Below are 19,737 nucleotides of genomic sequence, written 5' to 3'. Positions count from 1 at the left end.
AAGACTTGGGCTTAGGTTACACCCTTTTCCCATGGGATCCCTTTTCCCATTTATACTCAAATCATTGGAAACAAATTTAGAGTAAAAAAAATGGTACAAAATAGATCATTCATCTTGACCCTGTAAAACAACAAAGCATTGATCGATGATTTGAATATTTAATAGGTATTGTATCTGTTTGTGAATTAACATGTCCAGAAGCCATGTCGTGGTTTAAAGAACAAAATGTAATGTAATACAACGAAATAAACAAACAACATTAAGAAAATTGGGTAGATATTGAGATATAGTGCAAGTGTATCGCAAGAAAATAGATGCGAAAATCTTATTGCCTTAATTCATATTAGACTGATAAACACGTCCACATTTTTGCTAAAGCTATTTCTAAGCAACAAAAGAACCATCACCATAACACATTTTTTCTTATGCTCTTACAATTTGTTTGTTTTAAGGGCTTAATAATTTGAGAATGGATCAAGAAAAAAGATGTGATAGAAAGAGGTAAAAAGAAGAATATTAACCCTATTGATCATGTAGGAAAATTGATCAATTGTCTATTCAGTCGCTGCCAAATACATTACATATTTATTTTATCAAAACATTCCAATCCAACTATGTTGGCACAACCATGAAAGTACAGATTTGATTCAAATCATAAAAGGTAGACCACATTAGCTGCAAAGACTTGGTTCAAATACAAAAAGCCAAAACCTTTTCCCATGATTCATAGCAGACTAATGATCACATGTTTGCTTCTAGAGACATTTCAAAAGAAAAACCAATTTCACATAAAGAAGATATATATAACTACCTAATACTAATACCAGTGGATCATCACTTTTGCTGCGGAGGAGGCTCGATGGAGTTCAAGCAGCTTTTTAGCAAACATCAACTTTCCATTCTCACCACCAAAAAACCAATCTGAATCGGCATCTATATCAATCTTCTTTAGAAAGGGTGAATAAGCAAGTAGATTCTTTATCAAACATATATCATTCTCTGAACCTTTTAAAAATCTAAACGTCACACTCTGCAGCTGCAGCTGCAGCTGTCCCATTGAGATGTGTTTCAACACTGAAGAACAAAATGCAGGCGGTGGGACGTCGTCGTCATCATATGTAGCCTACAAAATTATAAAAGTATTCAGATGGCCACCTATGAGATTTAATGATCATTACAATTATGATGCGTATGCGTATGCGTATGCGTATGCGTATGCGTATGCGTATGCGTATGCGTATGCGTATGCGTATGCGTATGCGTATGCGTATGCGTATGCGTATGCGTATGCGTATGCGTATGCGTATGCGTATGCGTATGCGTATGCGTATGCGTATGCGTATGCGTATTAACTTACTGAGATATAAAGGTTCTGCAGTTCTGGTGAACCCCATATCATTTCATAGGCAAACGATAACATAATATCACTGCTAAATTCTATTAAGTGTAATGTCAGAGTCCTTAGGCATCTAAGGGAGGTACGAACCCAGTTTCCAACACCACCTGATTCTCGTATGAACTATAAAAAAGATTGTACATAGAAGGCCAAGTCAAAATTAGCTATATAATTCATAAAAACATTTGCTGCAATATAATTATAATGTAAAGATAATTTCAAATATATATCCAACTTAGGCATACCTCGCAGTTATAAAAATCCAAAGAATGCTCTTCAAGTTTTGGGAAATGACTCAAAAGGTGAAAGACAAAGGAACTTGTGAGCGTAGTAGAGTCAAACATACACAATGGGATGAATAGACATTTGAGATTTTTAAGTTTGGCTATATTAACCATTTTTAATTTCCCGATAGGATTCCGATAGCTAACTTCCAAAAACTCAAGTAATGGACATTGTGAGATAATTTCTCCAAGATTATCATTCACAAATACTACCTCATCCAATTCCAAGTGCAAAAGATATGGGAAACCACACAAAGTGGTTGCGGAAGTAAGAGAACAGTTATAAAGCGTCAAGCGTTCCAATTTCACACAAGAGAAAAGATTGGAAGACAGTGTAAGAGGTACCCAATGATTCATATTAGTGAGTTTAAACTCTCTGATTCCCTTTCTAGATAAAAACATTACCCAATGATTAATACTGTTAAAATCCAATACCTTGTTCTTTGGTATATAGATTTCAAACTTCGTAATGGAACCTTTAAGATGAAGAAGAATTCTACTTATATTATTCTCATCATACCAATCATTACGTCCTAGTCCTCGCAAATACTTATAGAACTTCTTGTCAAATACGACTTGGCTGATTAATGTCCATTTGAACCTCCAGTTTCTTGACAAGATACAAGTCCTGACCGCATATTGTATTGGCATACGATCCAGAAAATTAGATATCACATCATCAGGCATTCTGCTAATAATATCTTCAGATGCTAATTCGGATGCCTTGTGTATCCTGGGAGCTTGTTCCATCATCCTAACAATATTCCATGGTTTTAATCGACTTTGTATTATAACATTATTATTATTATTATCGAAAACGTCTTTTGATACAAATGGATAGAGGGAATATTATAAAATAAATACAGATAAGCTATAATTATAAATAAACTGATGGAATGATAGATTAAGTAAGTCTGGTGTCACAACCAATTTAGGAGTAAAAAGGATTGGGTGCAAACTGCAGAGTTGATGCACTAATTTTTACAATAATTAAGATGATCATCTTTTTTACCAATTTAAAAGAGTGTAAGATAGAAATCACTACATTTTGTTAAAGCTGAAATCATCATTAAGCTTGTATTTGTAAAAGCCCCCTTTTTCCCAAATAAAACACAATAAATATCCCAAACCCTAATTTCATATCCATATCAAGTAGAAAAATGAATCAAGATAAAAATAATAGTTACAGACAGTGATTACTTTTCAGAGAAGAAACATTATTAATCTCAGTATTTAAGTAACCTACTGGCTACATGAAAGCAACAAATCGCAACCTTAAAAAAGGTTATTATTATTGTGAATACAAATAAAATACGAAAGAAATATGGAAGAAACCCTAACCGTGATAAGGTGAGTGATTTCAAGCAGATGATCGATCGATGATTTCATCCACGCAACGCATTTAATTTAATTTTAAAAAGAAATGAAAGATTGACCTAATTAAGAGCGCTTGTGAAATTGAGGAGGAGATAAAGATGATACTCACTTAAAATATCATTTCTTACCCTTTTACTCAATTTTACTACTCAGTATGCATGTATGTTTTTATTTTGAAAAAATTGCTAAAATAGTCCTAACCGCATATTGTATTGGTAAGCGATCCATTATACGGAGTATTAGTTATCACATCCTCTGGCATTTTGCTAATAATATCCACAGATGCTGATTCGGATGCCTTGTGTTCCATTGGCCAAAAGTTCAAACGAGAACCGTAAAAAAAGCGAGAACTGCGAGAATTTTTGATTTACAAAGATTTTAACATGTAACTAGATTGAATCACACATAACACATAAACCTTGATGAAGAGTATGAATGAACATAAAATAGTTGAAAAACACTTATATTTTACCTATATAATTAAATATATAGTTTCTCGTTCACATGTGCATATTTGTTTCTGAACATGTGAACAGTTTCATATAATTAACAATTTAACATGTAATTTGAGCTAATGAACATATGTTTGTTAATGATATGTGCATTAATTACCATTTGCATGTAATTTGTTGCATTTAAACGTATAAAAAACTATTGAATTAAATAGTTCTCGCAGTTCTCACCTTTTTGGTGGTTCTCGTTTGAAACTGCCCCTGTTCCATTGTCCTAACAATATTCATTGCTTTTAATTTACTGTGTATTATTATTATTGAAAATGTCTCTTGATACAAACAGACACAGCAGTATTCTGAAATAAATACAGATAAGCTATAAATATAAATTGATGAAATGATAAATTAAGGAAGTCTGATGTATCAACCCATTTAGGAGTAAAAAGGATTGTTGTAAACTACAGAGTTGATGTAATGGAACCTTTAAGATGATGAAGAATTCTACTTAGACCACCCCCTATGGTTAGTTATCAGTCCGTTACCCGCTCATTACCCGTCATTACACGTAATGAACCATAGGCACGAGCTGGTTACCCGCTTTAGTTGCCCGCTTCCACCATGGATTTAACGGAAGTATGAAGGTTGGTTATAGTAATTGTGGGTCTCAATGGGTTTTTATTGTTTGGACTTAATACTTTATTGCTTGTACATTGTATATTAAGAGGAATATTTTTTAGCCATTATAGAGAGTGTTTAGTTATGGGTTAGTTATAAAATATTAGTGTTGATGTGGCGCTGATGTGGAAGGTTAAGAGGATATATAGTTTAGTTACGATAGGGAGTGACCTTATATTATTCTCATCATACTAATTTTCACCTCCCAGTCCTTCCAAATATTGATAGAAAAACATATCAAATACGACCTTGCTGAGTAAAGTCCACTTGAACCTCCAGTTTCTTGACAAGATAGATGTCCTAACCGCATATTGTATTGGTAAGCGATCCATTATATTAGTTATCACATCCTCTGGCATTTTGCTAATAATATCCACAGATGCTGATTCAGATGCCTTATGTTTCTTCGGAGCTGGTTCCATTATCTCACAATAATTCTTGCTTTTTATTCACAGTGTATTATGATACAATTAGATTTAGATAAAGTGGTATTCTAAAATAATAAATACTTAAGCTATAAATAGAAATTGAAATTGAAATTGGTGGAATGATAAATTAAGGAAGTCTGATGTCACAACCCATTTAGGAGTAAAAAGGATTGTTGTAAACTACAGAGTTCAAGTACTAATTTTAACACTTTGATGATCATCTTTTTGACCAAAGCAACAAATTGTAAGATAGAGATCACTACATTTTGTTAAAGCTGCAATCATCATTAAGCTTGTATTTGTAAAACCCCCATTTTTTTTCCCAAATAAAAGCCAATAAATGTCCCAAACCCTAATTTCATAACCTAACTGAGAGTAACAGAAACATATCAAGTAGAAAAATGAATCAAGATAAAAAATAATAGTTACATACAGTGATTACTTTTTCAGAGAAACATTATTATTAATCTCAGTATTAGGCTACATGATAGCAACTGTTGGAGATATGAAGAACTTTAAACAGTTAGAGGGAAGATTCCAGGAAACTCACACGAAGCTTCCACGAAGTTGTGAGAAAATTCACATGTAGCTTCCACAAAGCTGTCAGGAAACTCACATGTAGCCTCCATGAAGCTGTCAGGAAACTCACATGAAGCTTCAAGGAATAGTTTTTAGCTTACTCCTTAAACCATTCTATAAATAGACCCTCTTGTAACTCATTGTAAACACACCACAAATATTCAGTAAATACTTTCTCTAGTTGGTCCGTGGACTAAAGCAATCACAACGATTGCATATAACCACGTTATCTCTTGTGTCGATTTACATTTCTTGCATTTATAATCTTTTGTTCATTAAGTGGGTTAGTAATCTTGTAGAATTACTATCGGTGAGTGATCTTGTTGAATCACTTGCGTTGTTTTGGGTCCTAATATCCTTACAACTGGTATCAGAGCACAAAGTTTCGACTTTGGGAACGATGGCGGAAGACGGAAAGTTTAGAATCGACCGATTCGATGAGAGAGACTTTGGCTTTTGGAAGATGCAAATTGAAGATTATTTGTATCAAAAGAAGCTACATCAACCTCTGTTAGAGACCAAGCCCGAAAGCATGAGCGATGCCGATTGGACGCTGTTGGATCGTCAAGCTTTGGGTGCGATTCGTCTTTCACTTACTAAGAACGTAGCATACAACGTTGTGAATGAGAAGACGACGTTTGCTTGTGATGTTTAAAGCTAAGGGGTATAAAATACTATTAATTTTTAGCAGGAAATACTATTAAATACGATACAATTTTACACAAGATATTTATTTATTTAGAGAATGGATATACTTAAACCTTGCTACAACACTTATAGGCAGTGTACCTAATCGTACAGTAGTGTAGTTTTTAGTAAGTCCGGTTCGTTCCACAGGGAAAATCTTTAAACAAAGCTTAACGCTATATTAGTTTATTTTTATAAAAATACAAATATATATATAAGTAATATTATTATTATAAAGGGGGGTTTTTACCGTTTAATGACCGGTTTGTCGATTTTAAAACTTTAGTCGCTGTTGAAACCAAATGTAAAATAATAAATAAATACAAGACTTAATTTAAAGCGTAAAGTAAATAACGATAATGAAATTGCGAATAATAAAAGTGCGATAAAATAAACTTGCGATAATTAAAAAGTATGATAATTAAAAGTGCAATTAAATACAATAACAATAAAAATGCGATAATTAGAAGTGCAATTAAATATAAAATAAAGGAAATTAAATATGAAATAAAAGAATTATGCTTATTTAAACTTCCGTAACCATGATGTTTGACGTGTTGATTTTAGTTTTATGCCCATGAGTTAATTGTCCTTTGTCCTGGATTATTTAATATGTCCGTCTGGTTTTTGTCCATAACAGTCCATCAGTCATAAATATAAAGTGCGAGTGTCCTCGTCAAATTATTCTTATACCCGAAGTTAAATATTCCAACTAATTGGGGACTTAAACTGTAACAAGATTTTAATACTTTGTTTAATAATTACACCAGGATGTCGACTGAGTGTAACCCAAGGTTTTAATATTTTGTTATCAATTATACCAAGTGTCCTTGTACATAATTTCACCCCTGTTTTAATTATTCTAGTGGCTATTAATCCATTCCCGTGTCCGGTTAAATGAACGATTATTCGTACATATAAATACCCCGCCCATCGTGTCCGATCGAGTGTATATGGTAATTTATAGGGACGCCCAATTGTAAATCTTTATATTAACATTAACAAACTATCATTTAGTTAAACAAATATAAAGCCCATTAATAGCCCATAGTCTAATTTCCACAAGTGTCGTTCTTTTGTCCAAACCCCAATTATGGTACAAAGCCCAATTACCCAATTTTAGTAATTAGCCCAACATCATGATTACTTCGAATTAAATAAGCATAATAATAACTTAGCTACGAGACATTAAATTAAAAAGGTTGAACATAACTTACAATGATTAAAAATAGCGTAGCGTTACAGGGACAGAATTTCGACTTACACCCTTACAACATTTGCTAACATACCCTTATTATTAGAATTATAATTAAAATTAAAATTAAAATTAAAATATAAATTATAAATATAAATATTACGTATATAGATAGAGAGATTGATGGATCTCTTTTTTTTGCGTTCACCAAACTGCGAATTTATAGGAGATGTGGCCTGACTTTTCATGCCATGCGATCGCATGGACTTTCTTCGCATGGCCAGCTGGGAGAGCTCACATGTTGCTTGTTTCCTTGTGCCGACGTTTTATAAATATAATATAATATATATATTAATTTTAAGAATTAATTATATATTATATTATATTCATATGCATAGTTGACTTGTAATTTTTAGTCCGTTGCGTCGAGCGTTGAGAGTTGACTCTGGTCCCGGTTCCGGATTTTCGAACGTCCTTGCGTATAATTTAATATCTTGTACTTTGCGTTTTGAATCTTGTACTTTTGTAATTTCGAGACGTTTCTTATCAATAATTGGAACCTCTTTGATTGTCTTTTGTACTTTTGAGCTTTTTGGTCGTTTGCGTCTTCAATTCGTCGAATCTGTCTTTTGTCTTCACCTTTTATTATTTAAACGAATATCACGTTTAAATAGAACAATTGCAACTAAAAGCTTGTCTTTCTTGAGGAATAATGCTATGAAATATATGTTCGTTTTTAGCATTATCAAATATTCCCACACTTGAGCGTTGCTTGTCCTCAAGCAATATCGTCTTGAAATACTAGAATCACTTCTTTATTCTTCACACTTTGTACATCAGTGATTTCTATACGGCGGTATAAACAATGGTAGTAACGATATGGTTTACAGTCCCACATGACTATAAAAATTTAGATCCATTAAGGAAATTGGATCTTTATGAAAACATTTGATCTTTTGAAAATTAAATCTAGTTTTTACCCTAGATAAGTTTTCTGGAATAACCCTTCACCGGTGTTTGCAAAATATTTTTGTGGGTTTGGTGGGTTTCAGATTTAAAAATTTTAGCTCAAAACTTATGGTTTTGTGTCACCCACTTGCTAACCTTGTATTTGGAAAGCAACACGTCCAGTTTACTTGTCCCGTATATTACCTTTCGGTAAACTACCGTCCGGTTGTAAAGGAAAGCGTTGAACAAGCAACTGTTAAGGCAATGTCCCCTGACATGCTTTTAATTATGGTCTATAACGTGTCGGACGCAATTACTATCCTTGGTAGGAGCAATAGTAAAGCTCACCCTTATGATTTTTTTTGGTCTGGCACAAAGTCCTGTCTTTGACCATGTTATGCAACCACCGTTCTTACGGTTGATACCCGATTTGGTTCAGGTGACCTAATGAATTCCAGGTGAATTCCTAGGATTTTACGTTCAATGGTAATGAACGCATTGAAAATAGGTTTTTAGAAAACAAATCGGTTTGTAATTTTGATCAAATTATTTTCTCGTTCAGGCTCGAGTTTAGATATCATTGAATTCCATGAGTTTGTAATTCTCAATCTTTAAGGTCAATCTCAAGGATTGAGTAATATCAGGCTTAAAAGCTGATTTTTGATCTTTTAAGGAGATTATCCTTTCTGGGGATCTAATTCATTAGTCTTATCCAGCTAATTTGCATGGTGCCCCCCATTTTACGAGATAAATCCTTCTCATGGTTAGGATAAATCTGATCACTTGGCAACCCTGTTTAATGCTGAGGTCCGTGGATTTCCTGCTGATTTTAGTGATGACTTTTCTAGGTTTTTCGTCAACCTACAGCTGGTCTGGACAACAACTTCTTGACCTAAATCAAGAAGCGCGTTTCTTTTTCAGAAGACTTTACTTCCTTTTAATGATGGAATTGATTCATCGTGTAGATCTATCTCTTCTTTTCTTTCATCGGGTAAAATAGTTTAGTTTAGTCCAAAGCAGAAGTATTTTCAGTTATTTGTTACAGAAATATGAGACATATGTTTTAAGATAACTTAGTAATTTTTCCCACACTTGGCTTTTATTTAATTTTTTTTTTTATTGTCCTCTATTCCATTTTAAATAAATTTTAACATTTTGGTTTGTTTCTCAATTTATGTCCTTTATGAGCTAACAATAATTTCGGTGTTAACACCTAGTTTTATCGTTCATAAATATGTATAAACATGATTTTGAGTTCATTTAATTGAAAATTTTGAAAAATTTTACTAGATTTGGGTAGTCAGTATATAAGACTAGGGCTGTTCTTTATCATCAGAGAGCACTAGATTCTAATACAACTACTACGTTACTAGTATTTTTAATGGTAACCAAGTGTTTAAGATAAAAATTTTAAAAATCCGAAAGAATTTAACCCCTTCCCACACTTAAGATCTTGCAATGCCCTCATTTGCAAGAAATCAGTAACAATTTAAATTATTGAGGGTGATTAGAGTAAAAATGATTAAATTTTACCAAAGTTTTCAAACATATTGGCGTTTGGTTGCTGAATGATAAATTTCGTCTGTTGTTACATCACATTTATTTGTCATCTTGTCGTCAAAATTAGTAGCTTTTGCTGAACTTAATGTCAGTCTTTGAAAATGCGCTGTTTTACCCTGTTTTGTACAATCGACAATATACATACATACAAATATAATCATGCATGGCAATTTGAAATGGGACTTAATATCCCACTTTCAAATTCTAAATATGAAATATTAGTACACAATAATAATAAAAATTACACAAATATATCCAATAACATAAGTTTAAACATGAAAAAGTCAAAAGATAAAAACATAAAAATCATAAAAATAACCAAATGGAACTAAATCAGTCTGGATATGGGTTCCAGTTCATCTCGTCAGGTGGGTTCCATTGTTGGTTATAGGTGTTTTGATAGGCTTGGTTATAGTCATACCGGTTAAAGGGTGGTCGGATATCGAGGCTATGTGGCGGAAAATGAGCAGGTCGAGTAGGTACATAGTTATTTGGTACCTGATATGATAGCTGGCTCATGATTTGGTGCTGATGAACTAACCAGCTATCGTGTTGGCATCGCCTATAATCCTCGTATACTCACTCGGAGTTCCACTGCTCATACATACTATGTCTGGCTGCGTTCGTCATTGCTTCCTCATCTATACGAACGTGGACGTCAAGAATAGCATCTCGAAAGACATCCCTAATGTCTTCCGCCTCCTCCATTTCCTCGTCTGAGCCTCTCTCTACCTGAGGATGATATCCCTCATAGGGTACTGCCTGGTTACGTCTACTTTTCAATACCTTAGCACCCACATAAACTTTCAATCCTAAGGGCTCAACCTGTTCTCTACAAAGTTGTAATGGACCCCCTTGGTTCCTATCAACACCTAAATACTCTCCAATGAGAGTAACAAAAATACCTCCTCCTATTATACTCCCGTCCTGCATTCCCTCTACCATTTTAGATAAATAAAAAGCAACACAGTAAGGGATATTGACAAAGCTTCTAGGATCCCGAATACACTTTAGGTAGAATAAATCATGTAAGGTAATTTTTTCTTTATTATGACCTCTCTGTGTAATCGAGTTAGCCAAAAATCTATGTATAATACGAAGCTCGGCTCTGTCAATATGTGTATAGGAGTGTCCTCCTGCTCGTGTAAAAACATCAAAATGTGACATACGCCTCCAAATGGCGTTAGCGTCAAAGTTACTATCTACCCTTTCACCATAATGAATCAAATTTGTACAATCGGGTAATAGCAACTCACCAGGAGTATATATCTGTAATGCCCTGGCCATGTTCAACATGGACATTCTGTACATCCTACCGCCAAGGATAAACCTAAGAAATCTTCTATCATCTATTCTAACTATATTTGTATCAAGTGATACAGTACTCATCAACTTAACACACCATTCCTTATATACAGGTCTACGAATGGTGAAAAGACGTTCCCAATCTGTAAAAGAAGAACTGCCATACCTTTGAACTAAAAGGTGTCTAACACGGTCAGCTAGATGGACCGTTTCCAAAGGGGCCCAATCGATTACTCTTGGCACCTCTACATTTTTTGTTACCAATTTGAATTTGTTCCTTTGATATGTCTCGTAATCTCTCCATCTCCTATCAAATCTCAGATTAGGATGCAGAGCGTGCTCAGGAATCGTTGGGAATTCTACTGGCGGGCTCATTGGGAATACTATGAATTCATCAACAAACTGTACCGGATCATAATAAGGTATGTGCTGATCAGGCTGTTGTTGTTCCTGTTGTGGTTCTTGTTCGTGTTGTATTTCTGGTTCTGGTTCTGGTGCTGGTGCTGGTCGTCTAGATGATGATGCTCCTGAACCTCCAGTATCGGCTTTCTGCAAAACACATTAAACACAAAATTTGTGCATCCAAATATGCATTAGTGTTAGCAAAATAACAACTTAAAACAATCACTATAACATGTTAAATCAAAATTAAACTTATACACATTTTCACAATTTTTCACAATTCTACACTTTTCAAATAAGCACATATGAAAATGTATACAAAATTCATAAGCATTTTACTTAAATAACATGTCAAAATATTCATTACTAATAATTAAACAAGTCTCAACTGGCAAATATATCAAATTAATCAAGTTCATGAATTTTGGACTTAAAAAGTCCACTTTAATCTCCAAAAATCATGTTTAGGATCAATGTTTGGATCATTTAACTATCTAAACATGTTACACTACTCAATTTAGCAATAATTCATGACAAAAATCGGCCATAACCTGTTTATATCAAAAAGCCCCAAATTGCTCAAGAACACAAACCCTAGATTTCTAAAATTTTTGAAGTTTTTGGCTTCAAATCATGTTAAATAGCATCAATCTAGGTTATACATGCATAAAATACTAACAATTTAACACTAATTACACTAGAAATTAACAAAATTGCATTATATAAAAAATTGGTAATTATCACAAAAACTAGGAATTTATAGAGTTTAGGGGTGTAATTTTTACCAATTTGCTGAAGAATGAGAATCTAGGCATGATTAGAGCAAGAAAAATGACGAATTACGGTGGAAAAATGGCGAAAATTGGTGAATTTTTGGGTGAGTTTCGTGAATGTGTGTGTTTTGTGGAGAAGAAACAGAACAGGCTGCTGTACGTATCAGGCCTGCACTTGGTCCCCATGCGATCGCATGGGTTCCAAGTGCAAACCCCATGCGATCGCATGGGGTGCCGGCTACAGTAATTTCATGTTTTTTTTTTTATATAAAACCTTATACTTTATAAAACTTATAATTAATTAAATTTTAAAAATTTTGTTTTCATTTAGGAGCGAGGGCGTTTCGGATCGTTGTCCTAGTCTGTCCCTCGACAAAATTTTAAAATTTGTCAAATCAAAGTGTGGTTTTTAAAAGTAAAGATTTTTGAGTTTTTTTTTTAAATGTTTTTGGCATACTTTAATTCAATAAGATTAAAAATAATGATAATAAAAGTTCTCGTCCCTCTCTCGGGTAAAGCAATTTCGGTTCAAAGACCTAGTCTTCAACTTACGACGAATTTTTAAAAATCATATTTTTAACTTAATGAGATAAAGTAAATTTTTGTTTTTAAATTCACACCAAACTTAAAATAAAAATACATAAAATTCAAAATTAATATTAAAAATTCACACCAAACTTATATTATATTTTTTAAATATTTACAATTTTAAATATATTGTTTTTACAAAGTTTACAATATTAATTTAAGATTTATATATTAATTTTAAAAACATGGTAAAAATAAAATTAAAAATCTTTTTGGCTTTTTATCCCACTTTAATCAATCAAATATTATCAAAAATATACGCCCCTCTTTTCGGTAAAGTAATTTCGGTTTCAAGACCTAATTTAACTCATGACGAATTTTTAAAATATTTTGTGTTGACTGTTTAAAGATATTTATACCTTAAGAATAAACGTTAAATTTCGCAGTGATGTAATAAATTTTTGAATGATATCAATAATTTCGGTCGCCAAACCTAATTTTATTTAATACCAATTTAATACTTTATAGCGAACAAATTAGCGTTTATTATCAAAAGGTTAAAAATAAAAATAAATAAAAACTGTACAGACTTACCTGTGAGATAGTATTCTTAGTTATATGATCTATCTCATTCATAAGATAGTCGGTTTAATTGGTTTTCCATAGCTACATAGGCGTAACCTCGAGCATTCAGTGTCTTTTCTTCTAAACATATGAACGGTCCTTCTCTGCATAAAGTAAGAAATTCGGTATTTGAATAGGTTTGATTATTTGAACATTTACCTCCATGTGACCATTTTCCGCATTTGTGACATCGTTCTAGGTGTCGTGCTCTTCTTTTCACTGCGGATTTTGATTTTCCTTTACCAAATTGTAACTTATTATCTTCGCATCTGGATTCTTTTCTTACTCCGACCAATCTTTCTCTGATTACTGATACTATTTCACTCGGTAGTGTGTCATTATTACGTTTAGTGATCAAAGCGTGTAGCATTAGACTATGGTTTAGTTCACAGGCAGTCTTCATTTCCTAAAAAAATAAAAATTCAGAATGGGGGGAGAAGACTAGTTCTTTAGGGTCTGCTAGGGAAAGACCATTCGGGTTCCATTTTCGAGAACTACATGAAAACAGACAATCTAACTCTAACAAAAATACATATTATCCTTTAAAGACTTGATTCTCCCCACACTTAGTTAGCTGTGGTGTCGAAATTGTGATTAACTTCATTATCGAATTCCATTGGACTATCTATGTAGTGTTTAACTCTGTGACCATTAACTTTAAATTCAATCCCATTTGAATTTATTAATTCTATCGTTCCGTATGGGAAAACTCTTTTGACTATGAATGGTCCAAACCATCTTGATTTCAATTTTCCAGGAAATAGCTTGAATCGTGAATTGAAAAGAAGAACTCTGTCTCCTTCCTTAAATTCTTTTGAACTTCTGATTCTTTTATCATGCCATTTCTTCGTTCTTTCTTTATAGATTAACGAATTTTCGTATGCTTCATGTCTTAATTCTTCTAATTCGTTTAGTTGACTTAATCGTAGACGTCCAGCTTCATGTAAATCAAGATTACATGTCTTCAAAGCCCAAAATGCTTTGTGTTCAATTTCTACTGGAAGATGACATGCTTTTTCATAAACAAGTCTAAAAGGTGTGGTTCCAATTGGAGTTTTGTAGGCTGTTCTAAAAGCCCAGAGTGCATCCTCCAATTTACTGGACCATTCCTTCGGATTTGATCCTACGGTTTTCTCTAGAATACGTTTTAAAGCTCGGTTGGTATTTTCAACTTGTCCACTTGTTTGTGGATGATATGCGGTGGAGATTTTATGAGTTACTCCATATCTTTTAAGAACTTTCTCAAGTTGATTATTACAGAAATGAGTACCCCGATCACTTATTAAAGCTTTCGTTGTTCCCAAACCTTGCAAAAAGACGTTTTAAAAAGTTGACTACAACTCGTGCATCGTTAGTTGGGAGAGCTTGTGCTTCCGCCCATTTAGATACATAATCAATGGCTACGAGTATATATAGATTATTATGAGATTTTGGAAATAGACCCATAAAGTCAATACCCCAAATGTCAAATACTTCACATACTTGGATGACATTTTGTGGCATTTCATCACGTTGACTTATTTTTCCGGCCCTTTGACAAGCATCACAGGATTTGCAAAGAAGGTGTGCGTCTTTGTAAATTGTAGGCCAATAGAATCCAACATCATAAACTTTTCTTGCTGTTAGTTGAGGCCCATAATGCCCTCCTGTTGGTCCTGTGTGACAATGGTTTAAAATTTTACTAGCTTCATCTCCAAATACACATCGGCGTATTATTCCATCGGGACAACTTTTAAACAGATGTGGATCTTCCCAAAAATAGTGTTTTATATCACTGAAGAATTTCTTTCGTTTTTGGTACGATAATCCTTTTTCAAGGAATCCACATACTAAATAGTTTGCATAGTCTGCAAACCATGGAATTTCTTTATAATCTATCTTTAATAGATATTCATCAGGAAAGTTGTCTTGTATGGCCGATGCATTTAGAACTTCTAACTCAGGATTTTCAAGACGAGAAAGATGATCAGCGGCGAGATTTTCTGCTCCTCTTTTATCTCGGATTTCAATATCAAACTTTTGTAAGAGTAAGATCCAACGGATTAATCTTGGTTTAGCATCTTGTTTTGAAAATAGGTATCTAAGAGCAGAATGGTCGGTATAGACCACCGTTTTTGCTAGAACGAGATATGATCGAAATTTGTCAAAAGCAAAGACAATAGCAAGGAGTTCTTTTTCAGTAGTTGTATAGTTCGTTTGTGCTCCTTGTAACGTCTTACTAGCATAATATATAGGTTGAAATCGTTTTTCAATCCTTTGTCCTAAAACGGCTCCCATTGCAAAATCACTTGCATCGCACATTAGTTCAAATGGTAGATTCCAATTTGGTGTTATCATGATCGGCGCATTAGTGAGTTTCTCTTTAAGAATATTAAAAGATTTGATACATTCATCTGAAAAGATGAATGGAGCATCCTTTTCTAGGAGTTTATTCATAGGAGTGGCAATTTTAGAAAAATCTTTTATGAAACGTCGGTAAAAACCGGCATGCCCTAGAAAACTCCTAACTCCTCTAACATTGGTGGGATGTGGAAGTTTAGCAATTACATCTACTTTAGCTCTATCCACTTCAATTCCTTCTTTTGAAATTTTATGTCCAAGAACAATGCCTTCTTTAACCATGAAATGACATTTCTCCCAATTAAGTACTAGATTTGACTGTTCGCATCTAATGAGCATTCGTTCCAGATTAGCTAGACATGATTCAAATGTATCACCGAAGACTGAAAAGTCATCCATGAAAACTTCCATGCATTCTTCTATCATGTCGTGAAAAATCGCCATCATACACCTTTGAAAGGTTGCAGGGGCGTTACAAAGTCCAAATGGCATGCGTTTGTAAGCAAAAGTACCATAAGGGCACGTGAATGTGGTTTTCTCTTGGTCTTCGGGTGCTATTGGAATTTGAAAATATCCGGAAAATCCATCTAGAAAACAATAGTAACTATTTCCGGCTAATCTTTCCAACATTTGATCAATAAAAGGTAAGGAAAAGTGATCTTTTCTGGTGGCGTCATTTAATTTTCTATAATCAATACACACACGCCATCCTATTACAGTCCTAGTAGGAATAAGCTCGTTTTTCTCATTTGTAATGACAGTCATGCCACCCTTCTTAGGCACGCATTGAACTGGGCTTACCCATGGACTATCAGAAATTGGATAAATTAGACCTGCATCTAGTAGTTTAATAATCTCTTTCTTAACTACATCTTGCATATTCGGATTTTGTCTTCATTGGCGTTGCACATACGTTTTATGACCTTCTTCCATAAGGATTTTATGTGTGCAATACGAAGGACTTATTCCTTTAATATCATGAATCTTCCATGCAATGGCTGGTTTATGAGCTTTCAACACAGAAATGAGTTGTGATTTCTCATTTTCAGTAAGAGAAGACGATATTATTACAGGTAATTCAGATTCACCATGTAAATAAGCGTATTCCAAATGGTTTGGAAGTGGCTTTAACTCTAATTTCGGAGGTTCTTCTATCGATGATTTGTATCGATATCTGTCTTCTTCTTTTAGCATTTGGATTTCTTCTATTATTGGTTCATATCCATTAGCTATAAGTGTAGCTAACATTTCAGCTTCATCAATTTGTTCTGTTCCTTCTCCTAAAGAACATTCTCCTGTTCCTTGTAATTCTGGAAATTCTTCTAATAATTCTGCATGTGCATCTATAGTTTGAATATAATAACATGTATCATCTGCAGATTGCGGTTGTTGCATTGCTCTATCAACTGAAAAGGTAACACTCTCATCCTCTATACTTAGGGTCAGTTTCTTACCGAACACGTCTATCATTGCTTTAGCCGTGTTTAAGAATGGTCTTCCTAATATGAGAGGAACTTGAGAATCTTCTTCCATGTCCAAAATAACAAAATCTACTGGAAATACTAAAGTACCAACTTTAACTAGCATGTTTTCCATTATCCCTCTAGGATATTTTATTGATCGATCGGCTAGTTGTATGCTTATTCTGGTTGGTTTCAATTCTCCAAGGTCTAGTTTAGCGTATAGTGAATATGGCATTAGATTTATACTATCACCTAAGTCTGCCAATGCTTCTATTGAACTAAGACTACCCAGAAAATATGGAATTGTGAAACTTCCTGGATCAGATAGTTTTTCTGGTTTCTTATTCAACAGCACTGCTGAATAATTAGCATTCATAGTAATAGCCGAGAGTTCTTCCATTTTCTTTCTATTCGTGATCAGATCTTTCAAGAATTTAGCGTATCTAGGCATTCCTGAAATCACATCAAAGAAAGGAAGATTTACATTTATCTGTTTAAACATATCCAAGAATTTAGATTGCTCGGCTTCAAGTTTCTCTTTCTTCATTTTACTCAGGTAAGGAAGTGGTGGTTGGTATGGTTTAACATAAGGTTTATCCTTAACTGTGTTATCTTCATTAACCTTTTCAACTACCGGTTCTTTTTCCTTATCTTGATCAGGTTGTGGTTCTTGTGGAGTAGGAATAGCTTCATCAGAAGTTACAGGTATTTCAGGTGGTTTAAGTGTTGTACCACTTCTTGTGGTAATAGCTTTAGCTGTTTCATTTCGGGGGTTAGCATTTGTATCACTAGGTAAACTTCCCGATTTTCTTTCACCTATTAACCTTGCTAGGTTACTTACTTCTTGTTCCAAGTTTTGAATAGAAGCTTGTTGATTTCTAAATGCTTGAGCATTTTGTTCATTAGTTTGTTTCTGAGATGTGAAAAACTGCGTTTGAGTTTCAACTAGCTTCGTCATCATATCTTCTAAATTCGGCTTTTTATCATCGGTTTGTTGTGGTGGTTTGTTTTGAAAATTAGGTCTTTGCTGATTGTAATTATTATTGGATAATTGTTGATTGCTAGGACCTTGTTGGTTGTTGTATGGAATATTTCTGTTATAATTCTGGTTTTGATTGTAAATCGGTCTTGGCGGTTGATAATTATTCTGATAATTATTTCCAGGCCTTTGGTTTATGTATGAAATATTCTCTCTTTGTTCCATTGTTAATTCAATACTGAGACAATCTTTTGTCAAATGTGGTCCTCCACACTGCTCACAACTAATTCGTATTGAGTGAATATCTTTAGTCATCTTTTTCATTCGTCTCTCGACATCATCTATCTTTGCGAAAATGGAATCTAAGTCATGGCTAGAATCGGCTCTAGCTGCTTTAGATGATCTAACGATATCTTTTTCTTGGTGCCACTCATGTGAGTGGGAAGCAGTGTTATCAATAATTTTGTAAGCATCAGTTTCGGTTTTCTTCATAATAGAACCACCAGCTGCTATATCTATGTCTTTCCTTGTAGTGATGTCGCATCCTTGGTAGAATATTTGTACTATTTGACAGGTGTCTAAACCATGTTGCGGACATCCTCTTAACAACTTTCCAAATCGAGTCCACCCCTCATATAGAGTTTCATTCGGCTTCTGTGTGAACGTAACAATTTCTCCTTGAAGTCTTACGGCTTTAGATGCAGGAAAGAATTGTTTAAGAAATTTTTTAACTAAAACGTCCCATGTATCGATCGCCCCTTCAGGTAACGATTCCAACCAATCTTTGGCTTCTCCCTTTAAAGTCCAGGGAAATAACATGAGATATATCTGTTCATCCTCCACTTCTCGGATTTTAAATAGTGTGCAGATCCTATTAAAGGTACGTAGATGTTCATTTGGATCTTCCTTCGGCGCACCACTAAATTGGCATTGATTAGTCACCATGTGTAGAATTTGTCATTTGATTTCATAATCCGGCGCATTAATGTCTGGATGAGTAATTGAGTGACCTTGGCCAGTGCGTTTAGCTCTCATTCGGTCTTCCATACTTAAAGGTTCCAGATTCTCCATAATTGAATTTGTTGAATCGGAATCACTAGAGGATTCTGATTTAATGGTTCGTTCCTCAACAATCTCTGTTTGAATGATTGGTGGTTCCGGAGGAAAATTTAGTGGTTCAGGATCTATGAATCGTCCCTGAATATTCTCCGGATTCTCAATTGTGAGGTCGGGTTCAAAAAATGGATTATCGAAAATTTGAACTGGAGTACTTGGTCGACTGGATGACGATTCTAAAGAAAAATCAACGGCAGTAATATTTGCTAAATGTCTTGATCTAGTTACAGGTGGTGAACGTACAAAAGGCGGTGAACGTCTTGCTCGGTGCATTCACTGAATATCCTATTAGTTTTTAAAAGGAAAGAAAAATTATAATAAGTTATCCAATCAATAGACTTTTCTGATTTTGCCCACGTTTCGAATAGCCAAAAGATGCAGCAGAGGGGCAGGATTCGTTTGGTCTCAATATAATTGAGGACTGTTTGGCTCCAATAACCCGGTCCACGTACAAATCCAACTATTACTACGAACCAGAAAATTTTGATGTCTATCAATTTAACCACTTAAAATAAATTTTCGTAATTTTAAGAAATTTAGATAAGAAGTAGAATAAAAATCTATGTCCTAAAACTAGAATAGCGAGAAATAAGAAAGAAAAAGAGTTCGTCGAAAGAGGTCGAAAA

General features: G+C 34.0%; 1 protein-coding gene across 2 annotated transcripts in view; it reads right to left on the bottom strand.

The window, feature by feature from the left end:
* Positions 1-528: 528 nt before the first annotated feature.
* LOC139896986 (F-box/FBD/LRR-repeat protein At1g13570-like) overlaps positions 529-19,737 on the bottom strand; it is a 302,934-nt gene continuing 283,725 nt past the window's right edge. The window contains exons 1-4 of one of the 2 annotated variants that reach the window (XM_071879625.1): positions 3,022-3,194; positions 1,642-2,434; positions 1,358-1,519; positions 529-1,123 (exon numbers count right to left, since the gene is read on the bottom strand). In XM_071879625.1, coding sequence (XP_071735726.1) covers positions 818-1,123; positions 1,358-1,519; positions 1,642-2,433 — 1,260 coding nt within the window. In that variant the 5' untranslated portion in view covers position 2,434; positions 3,022-3,194 and the 3' untranslated portion in view covers positions 529-817. Of the gene's footprint in view, positions 1,124-1,357; positions 1,520-1,641; positions 2,435-3,021; positions 3,195-19,737 lie in introns of those variants that run through there. The other variant, XM_071879626.1, reaches the window with a different exon arrangement.

This window comes from Rutidosis leptorrhynchoides, chromosome 3 (assembly GCF_046630445.1).
Source record: "Rutidosis leptorrhynchoides isolate AG116_Rl617_1_P2 chromosome 3, CSIRO_AGI_Rlap_v1, whole genome shotgun sequence".
Lineage (NCBI taxonomy): Eukaryota > Viridiplantae > Streptophyta > Magnoliopsida > Asterales > Asteraceae > Rutidosis > Rutidosis leptorrhynchoides.
This window is presented reverse-complemented; position numbering and strand designations above follow the sequence as displayed.